This window comes from Dromaius novaehollandiae, chromosome 7 (assembly GCF_036370855.1).
Source record: "Dromaius novaehollandiae isolate bDroNov1 chromosome 7, bDroNov1.hap1, whole genome shotgun sequence".
Taxonomy (NCBI): domain Eukaryota; kingdom Metazoa; phylum Chordata; class Aves; order Casuariiformes; family Dromaiidae; genus Dromaius; species Dromaius novaehollandiae.
In genome coordinates this window covers 41,738,154-41,760,406 of record NC_088104.1, presented here as the reverse complement: position 1 = coordinate 41,760,406, position 22,253 = coordinate 41,738,154, and the positions used below count along the sequence as shown (strand labels likewise).

At 39.0% G+C, this 22,253-nt stretch overlaps 1 protein-coding gene across 3 annotated transcripts in view; it reads right to left on the bottom strand.

Moving 5' to 3' along the window:
- Positions 1–22,253, bottom strand: part of SPAG16 (sperm associated antigen 16) — a 416,305-nt gene that overhangs the window by 180,088 nt on the left and 213,964 nt on the right. For all 3 annotated transcript variants that reach the window (XM_064515349.1, XM_026120033.2, XM_064515350.1), the window contains exon 11: positions 14,420–14,563. In XM_064515349.1, the coding sequence (XP_064371419.1) occupies positions 14,420–14,563 (144 nt within the window). The remainder of the gene's footprint in view (positions 1–14,419; positions 14,564–22,253) is intronic.

Genomic DNA, 22,253 nt, shown 5'->3' with positions numbered 1-22,253 from the left:
TAAGAAGTGATTATTTTGTTTTAATGAAGCTCATCTTGTTTATTAAAACTTCCTTGAGGCTACGTTACACTTCAGAAGTGAAAATTTCACGGCTGCAATAATTTAAAAATGACATGCTCCTACTACCAAAAAGATTCCCAGGATAGTATATATGAATTCTCAGAGAATGGATTCAAACAGTTTAGAAACAAGCCTCAGTCAGGTAGGTCCTCTGTATTTTAAAGCATTTTCCCTTTCTAAACTGAGTACTGGTGTGAAAAACTTGCTTATCTAACCACACGCGCAGAAATCTGTTTCACATGGTGTGCTTCCCACTGCTCTTGCAGCTCATCTCTGTCCCAGCGCAGAAGTACCCCCTTATTTCAAGGGTTTGGGCCAGCTCTAAAGGTAGTCTATAGTTCTGCATTCAGGGTCAGCATGATGATTTTTGCTATGGCCACGAGGTAGCAGATTGTTCCAATTCAGGTTACAATCTATAGAGATTGCAGTCAGACCTACTACATTCAAATCCATGAGCTCGCTAAGATTAAGTTGGTGCCCCTACAAAAATATTGAGTCATACCATTCATTGCAGGATAGTCTTTTTAAGGACGGGGGAAAAAATAAAAATAAAAAAAGAGTTAGCTGTCTTCCAATGTCATGTAATTAAGAGTAGCTAAATGAGATTTTAAAATAAGTTAGGCACCTGGTAGAAAGCAGTTTTTTACTACATGCAAAATTGCTTCTTAGAAAGCTTTGCAAGCCTGTCAGGTAAGGAATAAAAATGGAAAGACAAATGATAAACTAGTTGCTGTATTTGGAAATTAGATGTAATGAAATGCATGTCAGCAGGACAGCAGATGTTAGACAATGCAGAGCTCTAAGTTAAACATTTTGAATGAGCATTGCAGAACTACCATATTTTCCAGAAATGGCATCTCTGCTATACCATTCCAGTATTTTCCCTCAAACAATGTAAATGTAAGTTAAGCTCTCCCTAGACGCTATTACATTTTTAAAATAAATGAGTGTATTTAGCCACATAAATCCATGCATAATACCAATCAATATGCATAATGTGTATTAAACTGCATGTTAATAATAGTATGGGATGCTTAATCTCAGCACCCAACCCATCCAACTTGTGTCTTTCTTCCTTTATTGGAGTGACTCCAAAACCTCAAATGTTAATGAAGGGCTGTTGAAGTAGGGAAAAATATGCTTTGGAAGGAGTTCAGATACATGAATTCCATGTACAGAACAGATTTATGACCTATATTAACAATGATAATCCTGTATCACAGTTCCTCTGAAAGCCAAAGTTATGGATCAGTCATCTCAAATCCATTATCATCTCCAAATGGCTGTCCAGTGGTGTCTAATCTCAATCAATAGTCAGTAATGAACCACATCCATTAATCCCATTTGCATGTTTGTACAAAGCATCATTATTAAGCTGAATATTCATATGCATAGAGAGTTCAGTAAGTACATAGAGATTTCACAGCCTGTGAAAAAGTTCTGCACTGAGATTTGAACACTACCCAGACACATGGAAAGATATTTAACTCATGTTACATAATGATCTGTTGCTAGTGAAGCTAAAGAAAACACATCGGACAGTGCTCTGGCCACAGGTTTATCCTTTGGGCAACCGATAGTCTCACGGAGCCATGCCCGTGGGATATTACGATAACCAAAGGCAGGGGATTAGTCAGTAAAGTGAGTGATCACCAAGTGTGAGAATGGAGGAGGAAAGTGGGAGCTGAACCTAGGCAGGTACAGGAGAAAGCAGCACACCAAAATTAGGATAATAGTCTGTCCTCTGATACAAGGCTTTCCATGAGAACTGAGTTTCCAGTCATGAAGCAAAAAAAGGGGAAAAAAAACCCCAACAAACCTCCAAACCCCAAAACTCCCAGAGCTGGACAAATATACATGTATACCATGCTTGTTTTTTCTCTCTATTCCCCACCCATTTCATATGCACTCCCTCCACTCAGAGAATACAGTCACAACAAGCTGAGCGCATGGTTCACACCCATGTAAAGGTGGTGAAGAAGTCCCGATACTCCTTCCACAGTTGGTCAACATCTCCAGCTGTGCCACTGCAACTGTTTGGTAAAACAGGGATTTGAACCTCTGCCACATTTGCAGCCAGAGATATAAGCAGCAGGCCATTCACACTGATAAAAACCCCTCACCTTCTAGAATCTTAAAAAAAGGAAAAAGCTAAACTTATATAAAAGCTCAGGCTTCTACCTTGAAAATGGACATTTCAGTGCAATTCAGCTTTTGTAAAAGCATTCTGAATATTTTGGGTTTATTCCAATTCGAATCTTACGAGTTGCCTCACAATTGAATTGCCATTCTCTAGTCAACCCTAACACTAATGTTTGTTATTTTAACTGCTGCACTTGAGGAAATGTGCATTTTAACAATTTAACAAACAGAGATCTCTCCTTACCTCCTTCACCAGAAACCCTCGCAGCAGACTTTAGGGACAAAACAATTGCCTTTATTGCACAGAAGAAAACAATAATGAACCAAGAACGTTAAAGGCATCATGATTATAATTGCTCACAAAGAAACATAACACAGAGAAGATTCTATTAAAAGAGATGTTCTGATGTGTGCAACAGCTCTGACTAGAGCAAGAGGGATGTGCTTGGCCGAACTGCAGGAGCAGACCAACATTGTGACCAACCCAAGTGAGAAGGCAGCTGCCTCTCTGTAATTCTTCTAACTTCCCACCCAAAATAGGGATAAATACTGATAAAGCTAGAAGAAAACCTAAACGACCCAAAACCTCCGCAGTGAGCAAGAATAATATCCTTTTCCCCCAGCAAAAACAGATGACTTGACATCTGCGAGAGTGAATTACTTCTGGCAACTACCAGGCAGCAGCTGTACTAGGAGCAGCATAAACTGAAAATCAAGGTGATGTGGAAGATAGAAAACCCAAGAACTCTGCGAAGAGGAGGCAGATTTCTATAAAACATTCACAGAGCATATTCATGGCTTCACTGAAGCTGAACAAATAGGTTTAAAAGTATAGTGTTTTATTGGTACTCCATAAAAGATATTTCAATTGCATCTTCTGCCTTCCTATTTCTACCAAAGTTATTATATAGAGATTATTTTATTTCTTTCAGCTAAATTCTGTTCTGTTTCTACTCCAGCTCTAATTACCCACACAGCTGATCAAAAAATTTCCTCTTAATTTCTACGAGTCTAAACATTCATATCAAAATATTAAGTGGATTTGAATAACTGAATAAACTTTTCTTGTAAAGAGTATGATTAAACTTGACACCTGCTTTTGAAACCCATCAAGGTAATCACAATGCCTTTCACCAATGTGATTAAACTGATTTAATGCTCCCAACATTAAATATGCCTGTTTGCAGATCTAAAGTTCATACAGTGATAGAACATAGCAGGCAAGGTACAATTATTTAAAAATAAGGAGAACACTCTACATAAGGCAGGCATTCAGTACACTTGAAAATTATTTACCGTATAGAAAAGCATAAAATTTAAATGACATATTATGAAGATAAAATAGCTAAACAACCATTTAAATAACAACTTTATAAAGAGTAGCTATCTTTTTATTCCCCTTAGCACCCCAAACCTATTTAAGGTCACACTCTATGGGTATGATGATTTATATCATTCAGCAGGAGGCTTTAAAGAGAAGTTTCATTCTTGTGATGGGGTGGTAACAAATTCCTGAATAAAAATGGCATTAGTTCATCTGAAGAAGCAGATGGCAAATGCACAGGGTGCAGATCAGATAAAAGAAACCACAAGAGCCCTGTAAGAGCTCCCTAAGAAATTCCCAGTTTGAATTGTTTGATTTGACCAAAACCAAGTCCACTCTTGCCATATTAAAATGCTTTCAAAAACAAAACTAGCGTGAGGACATAGCAATCTTGGCACCCCCTCTCGCTTCCTCATGGAAATATATTTGAAAAATTGTGGCCAAACATCCAATTTTATTTGAGTGCGTGCATGTAAGACTGACCTTGTTCTTAAAATCCATGAAGAAAAAGCCTTGCTCTAATCACATATGTACTAAACAGAAAAGCGCAGAAATACCAGCTGATAAATCATATTAAAGAATTAAAAACGAGGAGGGCGCAGTGGGGCTGGCATGCACAGAGAGCTTGTCAGGAGTTCATCTTGCTGGGATTTCACAGGACCGAGTAACCTGCTTCTGAACGAGTTTTCCTCAAACTCTTTTCTTTGCCCTCTTTGGTATACTTTAGCTGTCTCTGCTAGACTAGTCTTTGCTTTCACTGAAAGCAGGCAGCCACTCCGATGGCATTAACTCTGGGGAACTCGGGGAAAAACATGCAGTTTGGTAGCTTGCTTGGATGCAGTCATATTCTCCTACAATCTCTTGTGAAGCAGGATTTACGTTTCAGAAGTGACGTACGTGCCTTTCCCCCTTCTTTATGAAGCACAAAAGTGAGGGTACCCCTCGCAGTACACACACACGAAAGAAAAGTAACTGAAAGGAGACGGAGAAGGCACAAACACATGAAGAAACTAACTCCACTTTCCACAGCATCTACAACTGCAACTCCTTAGCAGTACACGGGAAACGAGAGACAAAAACAATTAGCATAAGCTTTTTATAAATTTCTAAAATGCAAAAGACCTCGATTTGTTTCAGTTACTATGAAATCTTAAAAGCTACTGCAAACCACTTAACACAATAAGACTCTGGACACATTTTAACCAGCTCCCATCGTACGCAAGCTTTTTTTAAAAAAAATCTGAACCATGCATGCTAACCAGCACAAAATACACAGCAAGGCAATCAACAAAATATCTGTGATATAAGATCTTTGGTCTTCAATATAAAATGTCATAGTTTAATATTGGAAGGGTTTCCTACTATTTAGCAGTTTTGCTCAAATTTTCAAGAGGTTTTCAATCACCGCTTTTTGAAAATAAGTATGTAAGGTCACTTGTGTAACTAATTATTGGGCAGTTTCATTGAAGGGCAGCATTTTATCACAATATATTTTCTTCTGGCAATTATTTGCAATATGCATTTCAATTGCTCAATAGAAGGACTGCTGCTTCTGTCAGCTATTTTCCTCCTTCCTCTCTCGAACTGTCATCGGCATTTATCTCTCCTGCTGTTTGCTGAATTATTGTAATGGAGATATTATTAGTGAATCACTCTAACTTGGAGTGGTCAATATTTCCACTGACCAAGAAATAGAAGCCCAATAGTTTTTCATTAGAGAATGGTCATTCCTGATGAAAAGTGAAGCTTATTCAGTAGCCACACTACAGAACTGCAGATTGTTTGCTTTTTAAATCAATATAATGATAGACTTTTAAGGTTCCTGATATAAGAGAAAGCAATTGCAGGACAAAATACAAAACACAAAGTGTTTCTAGTTTTCAAGGGCAGTTCTGGGAACTGGAGGATTTGTTTAAAAGAGAAAAAGTTGTGGCAAGTCCAAACAAAATCCTGCAACTGAAGCAGCTGTGTCTCAACTTCAAAAACACATACAACAGTAACTTTTTTTTTTTTTAATGGCAAACTGTACTTCTTTAAAGCAAAAAAAAACCCCCAGGATCTAAGCGTGTGGCAGCAACACATAAACACAGTATGTTGAAGTTCAAGGCAGAATACAGTGGAAAGGTACAATTATCATCATCCTGCATTTTGCAAAGGCACATTTCAGAACTGACCTCTCCAAAGAAAAATAAAATGAGCACTACATGCATTCCATTTTTTTAAACAGATGCTCTCCAATAGTTACCACCCCACTCTTTAAAATGATATAAAACATATTATGCATACGCATCCCAGAAAACCACAGAGAATAACCAGGTTACATGTGCCAGAGCAGATTAGTATAGGTAGAAACACGTGGCTCGTGAGGGTGGCTGGAAGGGGAAAAAATTTTAATCAAGGCCATTACCTGGTTATTGATTTCTTTTTGCCAGACTGATCCTGCAGAATACTTATAAAGCCTTTGACATTGAGACGTTTGGCCAAAGATATTGGATTAGTCTAAGCAAAAGCCCAGCTTCTCATGTAATCTCTCATATTTCATTTATATGCGATTTATTCCTTTGTCCAGCAGAGGCTTTTATTGATAAAAATAATGAGATTGAGAATGCCAAAGGAAATTTAATGCCCACCCACCCAAACATGGTTGTGGAGTAAAAACAGTAGGCTTTGCTGGCCTGGGAGACAATGATGTCACATCCACAATGTTTTGTCATATAAGAAGTCTGAAACTTGCCAAAGATTTTGAAATAAACAAGGCTACTCTTGAAATTAAAATTAGGATATTCCTGAACACCATGTCTACGGTTAAATCAGTTCTACAGCATACAGTATTAAGGACTTCTGACATTTTTTTCTTTGAAGAATGAATGCAACTTTTTGTCTTTGCACTTCCTGTATTCAGTTTGATAAAACATTTTAATAAATACCTAGTTTGTTAAATACGCAATGTTATTTAAAACCAGTTAGATGACTGAAAATTAATCATGCCACTCAAAAGAAGTTTCTAACCATTGTCAAACTTAATATGTAATCTGGTAACTGCAGGCTTTGTGGAACTGTGTGAGAATCAAAGATTTGCTAAGAAATTAAATCATTATGTCTTTGCAATACAAATGCTTTTCAAAAGCGCTAAGTAAAACATACCAGATATCTTGCATTCCTTTAATAACTATCAATTACTAATCAAGTAATAAAAGGATAAATAAAATACATCTGTTTCTGCAGTGAACCCTGAATTAGGTTTTAAAGCCTCTATTACTCTCTAGTCTCTCCAGCCACAAATCAGAATAATTCTATTCCACTGACAGACAACAGAGATCCTTGTGATTAACATGAACCTTACAACTCTTTCTTATGTTAATACTTATAGCTGACTTTTAAGTCTCAGCCTTGTTCAATGTATGATGTGGAACTCAACATTTAGGACTGAAAAACTAGCAGAAAAAGTCCTCTGAAGATCACTCTTTAGGGACCGTTTATAAAAAGTAGTCTCTGGGACCCTTTCACCAAGAGGATCATCATTCTGCTTGGCTCGGTGGCCAGACAGAAAGGGTGAAAGCTATCATTTTTCTTCTTCCTCTCTGCTTCTTTTAGGTTTACAATGAGGAGCTTCCCTGGCCAATCTTTATGTTCTTTTGAATATAAAGCTCCTAGTGTAAATGACCCCTGTGAAACTGCATGGGACAGTGAGGTTTTGTGCTCTCTCCTCCGGGTATCTACAGCCTATGGGCCAAGAATATGTTTACCTATAAAGACTAGTCTTTGCATAGCTTCGGCTCCTTAGTCTCAGGCCAAAAGACACCATTAGCAACACTCTACATTTTTGGAAGTGATTGGCCATGAAACCATCCGAGTCTCTCTCTGCAGTATCTGTATTTCTGTTGTATGTAATGAGTTCAACAGTTCCCTGAACTGTCAGAACACATCTCTGGGATGTGCTGTACTTGCCACACATCTGCTGGCCATCTGGACAGCATGTGCTAGGTCCTGTTCACTCTTCTGGAAATATCTGATGAACCAGTGTATTGTATAGCAAAGTGGTACCTACACAGTGAACTTGTTTGGCAGGCCCAGGGCCTGTGTAGACAACCTTGCGATGGTGCAACAATCCCACAAAAACACACAATTTTTTTAATGCCACTTAAAAAAAAAAAAAAAACTGGGCAAAGGAGAATATCTGAGCACGCTGTAACCCTAACTTTTCCATAATGGAACTTCAAAGGGTCCCCAAAGAGCAGAATTCTCAGTCTGTTCCTTCCTCAACATTTCAAAGGATTTCCTTTGGTCCTGAGCAGGTTAACATGTATGGTGTCACCTTAGCACGATTCTTGACCTAGCCAGAGCAGCTGCTCTAATGCCTAGGCAATAACCAAAAACGATCCTTTAAAATCAGTGATTCTGAACTTCTCTAATGTCTCTGCATCAACAGATTTTTCTGAAGAGCTCCAAAAGGGTATGTAAAGGTCTGAGAAGATTAGTAAGAGCTTCCAATAGCAAGGTCAAATCACACAACTTCATGTTTATTTACAGCTTACATACAAGTACTGCTGTGTTTAACTAAAACTAAGAGACATTGGTTTGTAATGACATTGTGCAGATCCAGGAATCATAACCTTAACAGCAGCTGTTTGATCCGAAAGCCTCCCTAGTTCCAACAAATAACTGAGGCATCCATACTTCCAAGTCAATATATTGAAAAAGACGGTATAATAGATAATCCCTGTTTCTACACCCTCTCACAGAAATGAAATTAAGTCTAAGACCAATACTAGGAATTACTGAAATACAAGGAGGAATATATTTGCTGTCAGTAGAAATTTTTAAATTTTCCTGTTATTGCGACTAAAGAATCTTGGTCATTCTCAGTATGTCATCAAATCGTTTTCCTTTGCTGAGCCTTCATCGGCCATGGGTAGTTATGGTTATTTAAAAAAATATTAGTTGCAACATGCAACCAAACAGAAAGCAGCAATGGATTTTTAGCATCAAGTTGTCCGACTCTCTACATACCCTATAGCTGTTTCTCTAGGAACATTGATATACAAGAGCATTATCACTGCCAAGAAGAGCGGTGTGGATTGATGCATCAGAAGCTACCAGTAATAGAAGCTTTCTCACCAGCTCACCCTACAGGAAGCCAACAGCTAGAGAGATGGGCAAGGAAAAAGGCAGAACACTCCCTGTTTGTAATTCGCCTTGATAGTCAAAGCACTACAGGCTCTCAAGCTACAAAAGCACGTCCACCCTGTATTTCTGAATTTGTACATACACCTGCCAAGTTGTCTAGTCTGATTTTTGGGCCTCAATGTTTCCTTAGGTTTTCCAAGCACAAGCTCCCTCTGGGACGCTGTGAGCAATGAGCAGTGCCAGGTTCGGCCAGTTACTTTTGAACAACTGATCACGGTTGTCTCGAAACTGTCTACCCCCTTTCTTTCCGTGACTGTCTTCTCTCCTGAATTTTGCCCCTCTCTCCCACTACTCCTTCAGAGGTTTCTCTGCGCCCTCCTTCCACTCTTGGATTACTGATCTACTGGGCTCTAGGGTCGGTCCTGTTCTCTTTTCACACCACAATTCATCTGTGGATAGTTTCTTCACAAGCTCAAATGATGAAATGATAAAATAAAAATAAAATCATGTTAAAAATAAAATCATGAACCTACCTGAACTGGCATTCATTTCAGTTTCTCACTTTATTCTGACTTTAAGTCTGATACAGATTTTTTTTTAAACCTTGAAAGTTTTTGTGAGATGCAGAAATCACTTCCACTCAGACAGAGTCCTGCTACCGCATTTTCATGTTTTCCAATTACTTCTCTCTGAAACTTTGAGAAAACATCACTATCCTGGCCCCTCTCGCACATTCAGGATCTTAGCAATGTTTTAGGCTTGGACTTCTGCTTGAGTCCTAACATCCATCCTCTGTATGTATTTTGCTAATTCTTTCCACACAGTAGCTGTACAGTGTCACCTTTCCTATCTATCCATGTACATATTTTCTTTAATGTAACATCTTTTCCCTTAGCTTTGAAAGATGTAATCTGCTGCTTCTATTTTTTCAGAACATAGATTATTCTTTTAAGCCCACGTCATCTCTCTCTTGCATCCCTTCACCATCTTCCTTTTTCTAGTATATCAAACATAAACTACCTTTTTATTCAAGATGCTTCATGAATGGTCTTTTTTCTTTATTAATTACTAAGGAGTCAATTCCCACCTCCATTTTCCAAAAGCAACAGAACTTGCAGAAAATCTATACAGCTCAAAATAACTGCTAGGCACTTTTTGGTACAATAAACTGTTAACAGTTTTGATTCCTTTCCTCAGCAACAGTGAGAGCTGAAATAGCATCTGAAAGAATACAAGCAATTCTGCTTCTGTCTCAGGTGAAAAGGATATTTCAAAGGGGAAGACAATTTTCAGTGTAAGTTTTAAATAATTTTCAGTACGTACACTTTGTATGTCTTTTCAATTCAGGAGGTGTGTAAACAGAAGTTCATTGTACTCCACAGACTCAAACAATGTTTGCCTGAAAAGGGCTACAAACATTTTAGAAGAGTTTACTTGATTAATATTTATGAATATATTAAGAATGATACATATCACACCAGCACATGTGCTGAGCAAGAATAGAATATTTTACTGTTCACAGGGATTTTATAGGTCATTAACAAACACCTCTGCTGTATGGCATAGCTTGATTCTTTAACCATCTAGAAAGGTTAGTAATAAAGACAAATAAATGTAGTACATGTGCTGAAATATCTTAATGTCTTTAGAATATGGTTTTTAAAGGTGCAGCGTGAACTTCCTCAGCTCACTCTAGAACCTGGCAGAAGATGCAGATTTTGTCTATTATTGCAAACATCCAGGCCACCCGGTATGGGCAGGTACACCACGCAGCTCTTCTCCAGCTATCCAGATTTTCAGCATCAGTACTCTGCCTGAAGCCCCTGGGGGCAGCTGTGACAGGAGTCACTCTGGCTCCCTCTCTCCTTCATACATATAAAAGATAAGTTGGACAATATTCCCGAATTTTTCAATAGGGACAGGAACTTGAAACAACTAATCCCTCTGCAAAGCACTATTCAGCCAGACTGGAGTAAAAACTGTGTTTATTTTTGAAGTTTGACCAGTTGTCATCTGAACTTCAAAAAGGAAGCACTGTTCCCCTCCTTCCTTCCAGCTGCTGTACTCTGTAGATGACTGGACCTGTTTGAAGTTTTACTTTTATTTAAAAAGCTTAAGGCAAAATTCTCCTCTCAGATCTGCACAGAGCATCACGGCAGTGATGTGCTGCTCCCCTGCCATGACAGAGCCGGCTCTGCTCTCCCTTCATCTCTCGTCCTGTGAGCCACTGTTGTGTGGGGAGGACGCAGGGACTACCAGCCTTTGTACAGCCTGAAGAGCACTGGGCACAGGGGAAAAGTGACACTATATTTGCCTCCAGCCAGGCTCTGGAGCTTCAGCAAACAATCTCTCCTCTACCCACTCTGCTCGGATAGGAAGGAGATGCCTCTGTGCATTTTTAAGTGAAAACAGTGATGCAATGAAGTTTCCCAAAGAGCGCCTGGAGAGCACATTGGTAGCGAGAGGGAAGAAGATTCGCCCATTCCCTGCATCCAACAAGCCTTCAGAAACTCCAGCGGCTTTCACCCCAAAGACTTAATAGCATTGTGATACTTGAGCATACCGTCATAGCTCAGTACTGTGACCGATTCAAGTGATAATCCTCCTTGCTATCAATTGCTGGGGAAGGGCTAGTGTCTGAAAAATTTATTGGATACAGTGAGGTTCCTACCACCAAACCATGTTCTCCCACTGCTCTTGGAAAAGCTGGAGAAATTCTTAAAACAACAACAATAAAAAAATCTAACAGCAGCTTCTAGGTTAAATCTAACAGCAGTCTGAGCTTGAAGAATACAGATCTTCACAGATAGCAATGAGACTTGTGACACTACCCTTGTTCCCAGGGGGTACATATGACCATAAACATGACCATTAGAAGGCTCTTGTTCAAGTAATATTATACTGTAAACATTGCAAAAATGGATTTCTGGAGTTTTAAGTCATTTGTATGTGCGGATGCACCAATTAAATTCACACTGCAGGTCTAGATTTGTTTGTCCTCAAATTATTAGTTCGTACAACCTCAGCGCATGGATTATTCTGGTGTTTTCCAAAGATGGTTTGGAAGTGGGCAGGGAGCTAACTGCATGTGCTCTGTGACTATGCACACACTATCTGCATCTTCAAGACAGGACTGAACCTGCTCTGTACATGAAGATCAACTCCATTCGCGACCAAGCAGTAGGTCTGCCAGTGCAACGGAAAAGGAACTCTAGGATACAGCTTCCCATGGCCCTGAACACAATACTGCTATCTGGATAAAAAATAGCAGCTGGCACTGCTCCAGAGCAGGGGTTCCCAAACAGAGTGGCAGAAATTGTAAGTGGAGCAGGACTGCATGGCAAGCAAGTTTCATACCTTCGCTAATAAGACTTAGAGCATCTCTTCTAGCTCTTCTAGAAAAGGAGGCAGTGGTAGCAGCCCTGGGACCAGGGCAGTGGGGCAACTGGATTCAGCAAGATGGGGAAATCCTGACATTTTTTCCCTCAGAGAAGATTTGACAAGAAAAATTTGGGTACTACTGTACTTAAGTATTGATTTTTTGTTTCTAGCAAAGCGTCATCTTATCCTTGAAAAACAAGCATTCATGGCTTTAAGCCCTCATGTGTACTCTTAGAAAATAGACCACTTTGTTTCTTATTGTATTATTAATAAATGATACAAATGACTCAAATTCAATCGGCATTACAACTTGCACAGCATCTCTTCCTGGCAGGTGTAGTAGGGACATATAAAAAGAAAGCTTAGACTGTAAATAGAGAGGACAAACCAGAGGTGCAGAGGGTTCTGAACGTGATTTTGCAGATGGGGAAATGCAGCATAAAGGTTAAATGATTTAACCAAGAACAAAAAGGAAAGGAGTAGAGGAGTGTGGGAATTTTACCCAGGTTTCTGGACCACAGTTTAGTGGCCCAGCCACAACAATATGTTTCTCTTCACCTTTTAGGTGAACCTCCTTTTAGACCACAAAAGCAGGACTAAAACAAAGGCCATCTACATTTGATTCCAGAAAACTTTTAGGAGAACTTTCCATTTGTATTTCATTATTTTCACTCACAGAACACCTGACGTATAGAAGTCCCTCCACTTAAAAAAAAAAAAAGAAAAAAGAAAAAAGAAAAAAGTACAATTAAATGTATTCTGTCATATTATATATACTTTATCTAGTAACAGAAGACAATATTGTAACAGCAGTGCATTTGAATCACTCCACAGCATTCAGCAGGAGTCAATTTCTACTGCAAGTGAATAATGATGTACCTCAACTCATTTTAATTTCAATAATTGAATGAGAAATAGAAAAGCCTATTGAAAGGACTGTATTCTGGTCAAAGACTAATGAGAAAATAGTTTTGAGTCTCTGAGTCAGCGGGTGTCATGGTAACAATGCATTATCGAAATCTGATTAGCGTGCCCAGAAGCTTTATAAATGATAACATGCTCTTCTAATTGTATTTCCTTCCTTTCCCGTGATGAGTTTTATATTCATGGGAGGTAAGAGGTAAGGCATCATTCTGTTTATCTGTAAGTCAGACTTAGGATGTCCAGCATGCTCACAAATTCAGTGCAACCTGTCGTTCAGTAACAGAAAAATATTCCTGCTTTCTTGAAGTAAGAAGTTGTGACTTTGATTTCCCTCTTCTTTCTAATTGTTTTATATCTAATTATCTAAGCCAAACATCACTCTGCCCTTCTAAATACGCAGTATTTGTTTCTAAGAGTATACACATGAAAAAAGGATTACTGTGGAACATCAGCATCTACCAAAATGCCTATGTTTCATAGGAGAAAAAGATGCAACATGAAGAGTATGTGCATGACAAATTCCATCCCAGAAAGTATTCCTACATGTTCTTGAGGTTTTGAAAAGGAGGAGGAGATTTTCCTGTGTTTAGAGGATTGTGTGCCTGTTTGCTAACTCATTACAACATCAGAAACCAGGAAGAACTTCAAAATTAGACAGAGTTCTTTTCCTGAAGAAAAGAGCTAATATTGCTTCACAAAATAAATACAAAGAAAATACAAGGCTGGAGGTTTAATAACGCTCTTTCTATAAGCGAATCTCAGGTGGGTAGCCTGGCAGACCTTCATTATATTAACAGCACAGAGCTCTATTACAACTGCAGCCTCAAAAACCTAGTGCAAAATCATTTGAACATACAGGAATCCAGTCTTAAACGGAAATCTTTTTTTCCTCAGAGTAAAACCGAATACTATTTCTCAGCAGAATGACCGTGAAATCTACTCCATATTTGGCCTATTTCCATGACCCTTGCAACAAAAATGTTTGTTTCTCATTCTAAATGTTCACTTTCATTTATTAGTTCAGCTTCAAATCTTTATAAAGAAAAAGTAAAGCTCACATTCTTATTCTCTAGGTAGCTCGAATACTCTTAGTCATAGGACAAATAATGCTTAATACAAGAAATCAACTTTTCTATATTATTAATAACGGGGCCATGTTTGTCATAGTGCACAAATGCAGAGAAAATTAATACAGCTAGACCTAAAAAGCTTGTTACTCCTCATTACGTGCACTGGCACGTGCACAAAGTTTAAGATGTACAAAATACTAAAAGCAATCAATCTTAAGTCAACACGCCGAAAGCCAGACGAACATTTATCTACATGTTTGGAAACTCAGCAGAGAGCGCGGGGTTACATGGAGAATAGAAAGTCATCAAAGCAGGCCAGTGAGCAAAGAAAGAGCAAACAAGTACTCCCCAGCAGGGATTAGTGCTAGCACCGGGTGCTGTTTACACTAACCTCGGATGGAAGCAGCAGCCAGAAAGCCAATCAGTGTGACCTTCGCCTGTCATGATGATGTTCCCATTAGGGAAGGCCCACATTTTCCAGAGGCGGTCATCACTGCCAGTGGCCACGATGTTTTTTCGGGGATGTAAAGCCAAGCTGCAAAAGACAAGACAGGCAGGATTTTATCCTGTATCACTTTTATCTTATGTGGAATGCACAGCTGTGAGGTTAATTTAATGCAAGGCAACATCTAAAGATGACTCTGATTTTGTATTGACTGTACAAGCAGCGATGCTTTCTACACTCATAAGAATTTAAAATCTTTGCTATGTAGATGAGTTCCTGCTTCTGCCGAAGAAAACAGCCAAACGTGACTGACTTTTGTGAAACCAGAATTATTTTCACACTCTCTTGGAGTTGCAGCTGATTAGAACACTTTCTAAAAAATGCATTTTAAAAATACTTTGTTAGATTATGCTCCTTAAAAAAATGCAATAGGATAAGATATAAACAAGCAGAACCAACATGAACCAGTATTTCCCCATCCCCACAAAATCTTCAAAGTATTGGCTTGCCAGCCTGCTGCTGATCATCAAAGAGAAGAAGGAGGACAAAAGTGCTCTCTACTTTTTTCATTGTACCCACATGTCTAAAGTCACCTATCACTGAGACATAACTCAAATGATAATTACAGACCACTACCTAAAGTCTTTGCCATCACTTTAGCACCTACTCACTGGGACAAAGCTATGGTCAGAAAATCCATTTTGACGCTATACTCAAAATGTGTTACATGTTTTCAGTTTGTATTACATAGCACACCAAAACATAATGGCAATCATACCCCTATCACACCCCCACTCTGAAAGCTCAGTTTAATTTTGATTTGGCAATGGCAGTATGCCTAAAATGGACCTAGAGGAGAAAATAAACCTGTTGGAAAGATAACAAGTACCATGTTTCACACGCTTATTTGATTTAAATTATTGCAGTGTTTTAGTATTTGTCAAACACTGAACAGTATCTAGAAGTCAGCCTAAGCCCCAGAAGTAGGTTATTAAATATACCAAATCTGGCATTCAGAATCTAAACGCAAAGTAGGGGAGAGGAATCATAACCTATGTGTGCACCTTTTTAAGTCGTTCATCAGAGCTGACAGTTTGCAGAGAAAAGTTTTTATTAAAACAGAAACAGAAAAGAGAGAGAAGATGCCAAGCAGCCAAACAGGAAGAAAAGAGAGGTCATAAGAGGCACATGACTACTTCAGTACAAAAATCTCTTTTTTAAATAGTGTCTTTCTTTTGCATGCTAATTATTTCAGAAAATTCCCCAAATCATGACCATAGCTTCTATTATGCTGGGAAATATGACTCCTCTATCAAGTTCATGCTAAAAACATATTTATGTCAACTAGAATTTCATCAGAAAAAATAGCTACTCTTACTGTTTAAGGCACCGCCTAGGAAGATTTTCACTTTCCACAGATGCACCAGGTAGGCTCGTTTGTTTGACCAAGGAGTCTGGATTTTACTCATTCTCTAATTTCTTAAGCAGACAAAAATGTCCTCTGTCTTTGCCTAAAAAAGAGAAACTACTTTTCATTTACAGGGAGAAAAGAGAAGGAGGGAATGATGTTATTTAAATTCTCCAGAGAGGAACAGAAAACAATTGTACCATTCGGACTGGCCACAAAATATACCTAGGAGAGCAAGGAGGGAATAGAGATGAAAGGAGAATTAAAGGCTGAAAGAAGGCATGCAAGTGGCCTGCAAATGACAGGATGAGGACAGCTCTCCCAGAAGTCTCTCGACCACGGGAGACTTCCTACACACCAAAAATCCCAACTTCATATCATGGCTTTCTGCAGCACACGCAGGCACATCACATTGTTATTCTGAGGACAGCCACGAAGGGGATCCAGCTTCACAGAAAAATGAGCAGGATAATAACCATAAAGAGAAATGCATCAGGGCTACATACACTCTTCCCTCAGCCTCTGAAAGCATCAAGGCGAGCTGGGTTAAGTGGGACCTTCCCTGCTGGCTTGTGCATGGCAGAGCAGCACATGAAAGCAAGACCAGTGCAAGAGCACCTCTTTTACTCACTAGCAACAAGGTCCTTAGCTCTTTTGGATGTAGCAAAGGAAAAAGAAATGGAAGTGGATTCAGGAAGGCTAGAGAGAAGGGCAAGGGTGCCCACTGCAAAACCAATGAGCGCATGTGCTACTGCGAGAAGCTTCATCACTATTCACGGCGGTCCGTGATGCAAGCTTTGAAAGAGTGCACTTTTCTGTCTTGGGAACAATTTGATCCTTCTGTTATTTGAAGAAAACAGACAAAAAGTACCATCTTAACACATTTTAATACTTTCTCTTAATTTATTTCAGATACTTCTGCTCCCAAAAGCTTCTCAAACTTGGAATCTCCAATTCTCCTCTCCAAGTATTTCCACCACGAGTTGAGTGCATGCCCAGTGTGAAGTGTCAGCTTTTCTCTGACTTTCTGTCAGTTCTCTCTTTCGCGGTCTTCCTAAACACCTGCATTCCCAGTTCCTAGAGATGTGTTACACAAACCTCACTTCAATCACCTTCAGTCCATGCAATCTCTTGCTCCAAATCCAGAAAAAAGTTAATCTATGAGCTTCCTCTAGATTCGGACTTGGCTTCTGAATAGTCTTTGCTGGCTCGCTGGGCTGCAGCTGCTACAGAAGCAAGCTGTGCTTTCATTCATCAGCTGTGAGGAAGAGTCTCCCTGGCTTTTAACCCTCCCAACACGCTCCCAGTCCAGCTTTTGAAATGTCCAGGCTTCTCTAAAGGTTTCTAAAGAGCTTTGTGATGATCCATAAAGTGTATTTAAAATGAAAGAAAATAATATCTTGCCATCAGAATGAAGCCCACAATTTTGCACTTTTCTTTTTAATTGCAGAGCTCTTGTACAACGCTGCGGCCGTCCACGGTTTTCTTCTCCGTGGCATTTTTATAGGCACACAGTGAACACCATTTAATTAACAGCAAGCTTGTGACATAACCACTGCTGAGCTGCTTCTGAGAAAGGGAAACCCATTCATCCAAAAAAAGAGCACTATATGCAACATTAATTAGGCACCCTTGTCTTCATTTCTGGCAATCCAGCATTGTATAGATTTTTGCTTCATCTCTGCTCACAGGCTCTAATTATCTCCAGCACAGAAGACTTGGGATAGATTGGAATGAAAATCAATAATGGAACATATGTGATAGGAACATTAGTTTTCTCCTCCTCCTTTTTTGGGATGGAAGTCAAATCAGAGGAGATTCAGCCAAGAAAAAAAACCTCTCATTTGCTGCCGTTGAGTACATAAATACCCATGTTTACACAACTAATTTTGGCATTATAAGCCATTCTCATGTCTTCAGCACTTGCCATGGTAGATATATAGTGCTCCCAGTAATTTGCTTTCAAAACAATCATCAATTATTTTAACTTATTTTGACCAAATCATAACTAAAAATATGGTATCTTCAGATGCAAAATACTTCACTGTGTACCTCATTTAAGCACTGTATACACATAAAATCAACCATCAGGTTAGAAAATGTTGTAACCTGTGCAACCTTAACCATCATTAGCCCGTTCTTAAAGCTCTCAAAGCATCCACCGCATATTACCTAGGGAACAGAAGGGACTGGCTGATCGCTTGGAGTTCCTTCAAATCCTAAGGTAGCAGCATTCCCACTGAGCCCTGGTACATTCAGTGCACAAAATAGACAGTGCTAGTATGTGAAGGGCAAACATCAGCTGAACAAAGGCATCATCTCAAACCTCTCCTAAGGAATAAAAGCAATTACTCCCCATTCCACAGATGCAGGATACTAAGGCATTGAAAAATAATTATGATTGATTTTAGTTGCTAAAATCTGTCACAGAGTCACTAAATATTCAGCTTTTTTGCAGCACTAGTTTCCTTTGGATCTCAGGAGACTGCAGGAGTAGCAAGAGTTCAAAACTCAAAATGTAACCCAGGCTGCCTAAAAGTAGGCACTCAGGAAACAAAGAATGCAAAATTAATGACCATCTGAGCACTTTTTAAATGACTTGTCCAGCCTCATACAACTGCTCTGTGGCAGCGTAAGGGGAGAATCCACTTTTCTAAGGTTTCCCATATAGGCATTATAGAGAAGTATGCTCCCAATATAGATAAAATTTAGCTGCCAAATTATAACATAGAATACTGAATATCACTTGTGATACTAATTTTTAGAAACTCATGATTTGGTCAAATTTATATGCATTCCCAGACACTGGCAAAGACTATTTTTTTAACGCCAGGAGCTATTTGGTACCAGAAAGCTTTTCTGCTACATTTCTTGTCTCCAAAATATGAGATCAGGAGAGTTCCTCCTGGGTAAAATAACATTTTTTTTTTGGTCCAAGAGCCATTTTAGCTGCTGCTTTCTTTCACAAAATATTCAGCCTTACTCAGATAGCTAGCATGAAAAATTTCAGCTTGAGTAGTTACATTTTGATTAAGCTATGAAGAGCTGAAAACTCAGTTTTATAATGGAAATTGTTAGGAAATTGTAGATATTTCTTCCTCTAACATCAATCCCACTAGCTGCGCTGGAACAGAAAAGCAGAATATGTAAGTCTGTATGTTTTGAAAGCAAGGATATAACACACACTGCATTCTAGAGGATGGCTATTTATTACGGCCTCAAACACAAAATACATGCCTAAATATTACGACATCGATGGCCCTACTGGAATCACTGATATTGTTTGCTTGCATATACTTCATTATATTGCTGGACAGCATCCTAAAAATCTAAAGAATTTGTAAAGGTGAAATACTATTCTGTTCCAAATTTCACTGGTCACTAACTAGTGCTGAGATCTAACACAAATTAACCAAACCATCAGGAATCGTTTCTATAGCAATGGATCATCGAATTGGAAAGACCTTATTGCATTGCATTTTTCTACCTCTCTGTGTTAGCAACAGCTTCTGAGGCAAAAAACCCCACTGTGGTCCAGTTCGGCCCCACATTTGGCTACCACGCTTGGAGGATCGCTGTCCCTTTCTTATCTGTACTGTCTCACTCCAAGGATTGAATTGTCATCAAGGCCAATGTCTAAAGCTATGACAAGTAAAGAGGTAGAAGAACACAACAAAATTTCAAATCATTAAGAAGGTGAATTACCACATCACAGAGGATCCAAAGTCCCTAGCTTCTAAATATATGGGGACTGAGCTATTGGTCATGAAAATCCCTTTACTCTGTCTGTCTTTATGAGCATGAAGCCAGGGAGAGAGAGCAAAGGGAAAACAGATTCAATTGATCCTGTGTTTGAAACATCCTTCAGCATACCTGTTATTTTCTTCTTTACCTAATTAACCAGGGTTGAGGGGAGAGAAAACAAAAACAAACAAAAGAGACTTTCCTGGTAGAGAAGAATTCTTGCCAAAATTGGGTCCCTGATTTATCAGTAACTTTAAAACAAAAACATCACAAAAGCCTAGTCAATTATTTTGCCTATTATAATTTATCCTGATACGTCTTCCCTGAACCACATCTCACTAATGCAGTCACTTTTAGCACCTTTTCATCTTGGCTTGAGCTATTGGGTCTCACCTGCCAGCATGCTTCAGCAAGAGCTGTAACACTGACATTTAATGTGGGGCTTCATTATGCAAAGGTGGCATAACCGAAAAGCTTTGCATTCCTGTTTGAGGCTTTGAAATACACCTTTTTGCGGCGAAATGGAAGAGGGGAAAATGCTTTGAAAGGAGAAAACAAGAAATAAAACAGACGCAAAAGGGAAAGCAAAGACCATAAAATGGATAAGTAGGGGAAAATACAACACAAAGCTCGTAAGTTGTGTTTCATTTATGCAAATACGAGCCTGGAAGTAAGGGATAGCTCTCAATCACAGAAGCGTTTAAAAATCTCAATCTTGTCTGACAAAATTCCTGGCTGCTTCCCATGCTCCTGTGACTCAGGCTGTAGGAGGGGGAAAACTTGCTAGAATCTCAACACCCCTAGAGCTGGCCTTCTAGACCATCCTGCAAATCTTGGTATATCTTCTTTGGACCTTAGACCAAAATCCCCCAGAAACTCCAATCCATATCTCCAAGGCCAAAAGATGTATTAATTTACAGTGCTCACTAATTTACTTATTCTATTCACCATGCACACAAAATCTTCAATCTTAGCTGCATCACTGTAACAAACATATTTATTCTTGTGAAGGAGCATATCATGAATTCACGCGCTTTTGAGCTTGTAAAAACAGCTCTCCTCTCAACAAAAGATGACTTCAAAAAGGCAACACTCCATGCAACATACAGTGCCTCTACAAATAATTGTACCAAACAGTACTCTGTTATGCCTGACAGATAAAAACAAGATGCTGTTGGGGCGAGAAATGAATATAGTTCATTATGTGATGCTCCATCCCTGATCGCTTTATTCTGGTTACCCTTTTTGTGTGCAATTACCAAAACCCACTAATTTGTACTAGATCTCTGAGTGTTGGGATCAACCTAGGCTTTCCTGCATCAGATGTGATTACGTGCGCGCTGGGCCACTCTAAGGCCATTTTCTCCTTAACAACAAAGACTGGCCCCAGATCAAGTCTCAGAAAAATTCAAAACTCTAAAGATGATTTTCATGTGTTTCAGGTCTCGGTTCTTTGAAGATCTATGCACGTTCTTGTATTACGCACTGCCAGGAGTCCTCATGATTTCATAGCATATGAAGTTAAAAACATATATAATCCTTTTCAGCAGAGAGTCATTAGGTCAGAGAAAGAGGATTTTTCTGGCACCCATATGATAACATACATACTGTTTGTTTTGTTACGTTCCCGCGTACCGCCAGCCTCAGCAACCCAATGTTAAGCCCTTCCTCTGCAATACTTGTAAATAACAACTGGTGTGAAGCTAAAGCACCTCTTCGAGAATCTTTACTTATTCATTCCTTCCTTTTCCTCACAAGGTTGTGGATAATTACTGCTGGCCAAAAAATCACTTAGTCTACAATGTTAGCTGCTACACAGTACAAAAATAACGTATTCCTAACCTTCCTTCAACCAAGGTGGCAGACAACCACCTTACTCCAGAGAGGAAGCTCTTGTTTATTTGCAGCCCTGCAGAACCCACGGAGTTTTTTTTTTTTTTTTTTTTTTTCTTAAATTTAATCGTCACACAGTTTAGATAATGACAAAGCTGAGAAGAGAACAATCCATCTAAATTTAGGACACAGATTAAATAGTTTGGGGTATTTTTTTGGTAAGATTAAGGTTACTTTAAAACAAGCAAACAAACAGAAACTGTACTTCAGGAATCATTCCCTGCGAGCCTGTGGTTCACAGGCTCTTTCTTATTTCATACATGTCAGAATCAATTTCCCAATTTGAGTCAACTTTTCAGGTGCCTGGCCTATCTTAAGGTAATTAAGTAATTAAGCCAAAAGAAAAGTAGAATATAAAAGAAGCAGCAGACCAGAAGATGCAACAAAAGTAAGTTAAAATATTGATGGCCTTTCAGAATACCTGCACTTTGGCATGGGAGCCGTACCTCCTTGCATAGAATTACCAACCACAACCTACGCGGCCCATCACCACGTAATTCATCTTTCACTATCACTTCCTCCACAAAATGTGCTACATTACCTTCTTTTAGGGAAAGGCAGTCCCATGTGAGGATTAAATTACAGTTATTATGGAAATGGGTGAGTTTAGATCCGCACGCTCTTGAAAGAAATTCTGAAAGAGATGGTACCTCGCAGGATAACTCCTGGGTACACTAGGAAAGAGGCTGTAGATAAGCAAGGTCAGAGCAAGCCCAAATCTTCACAAAAGAATAG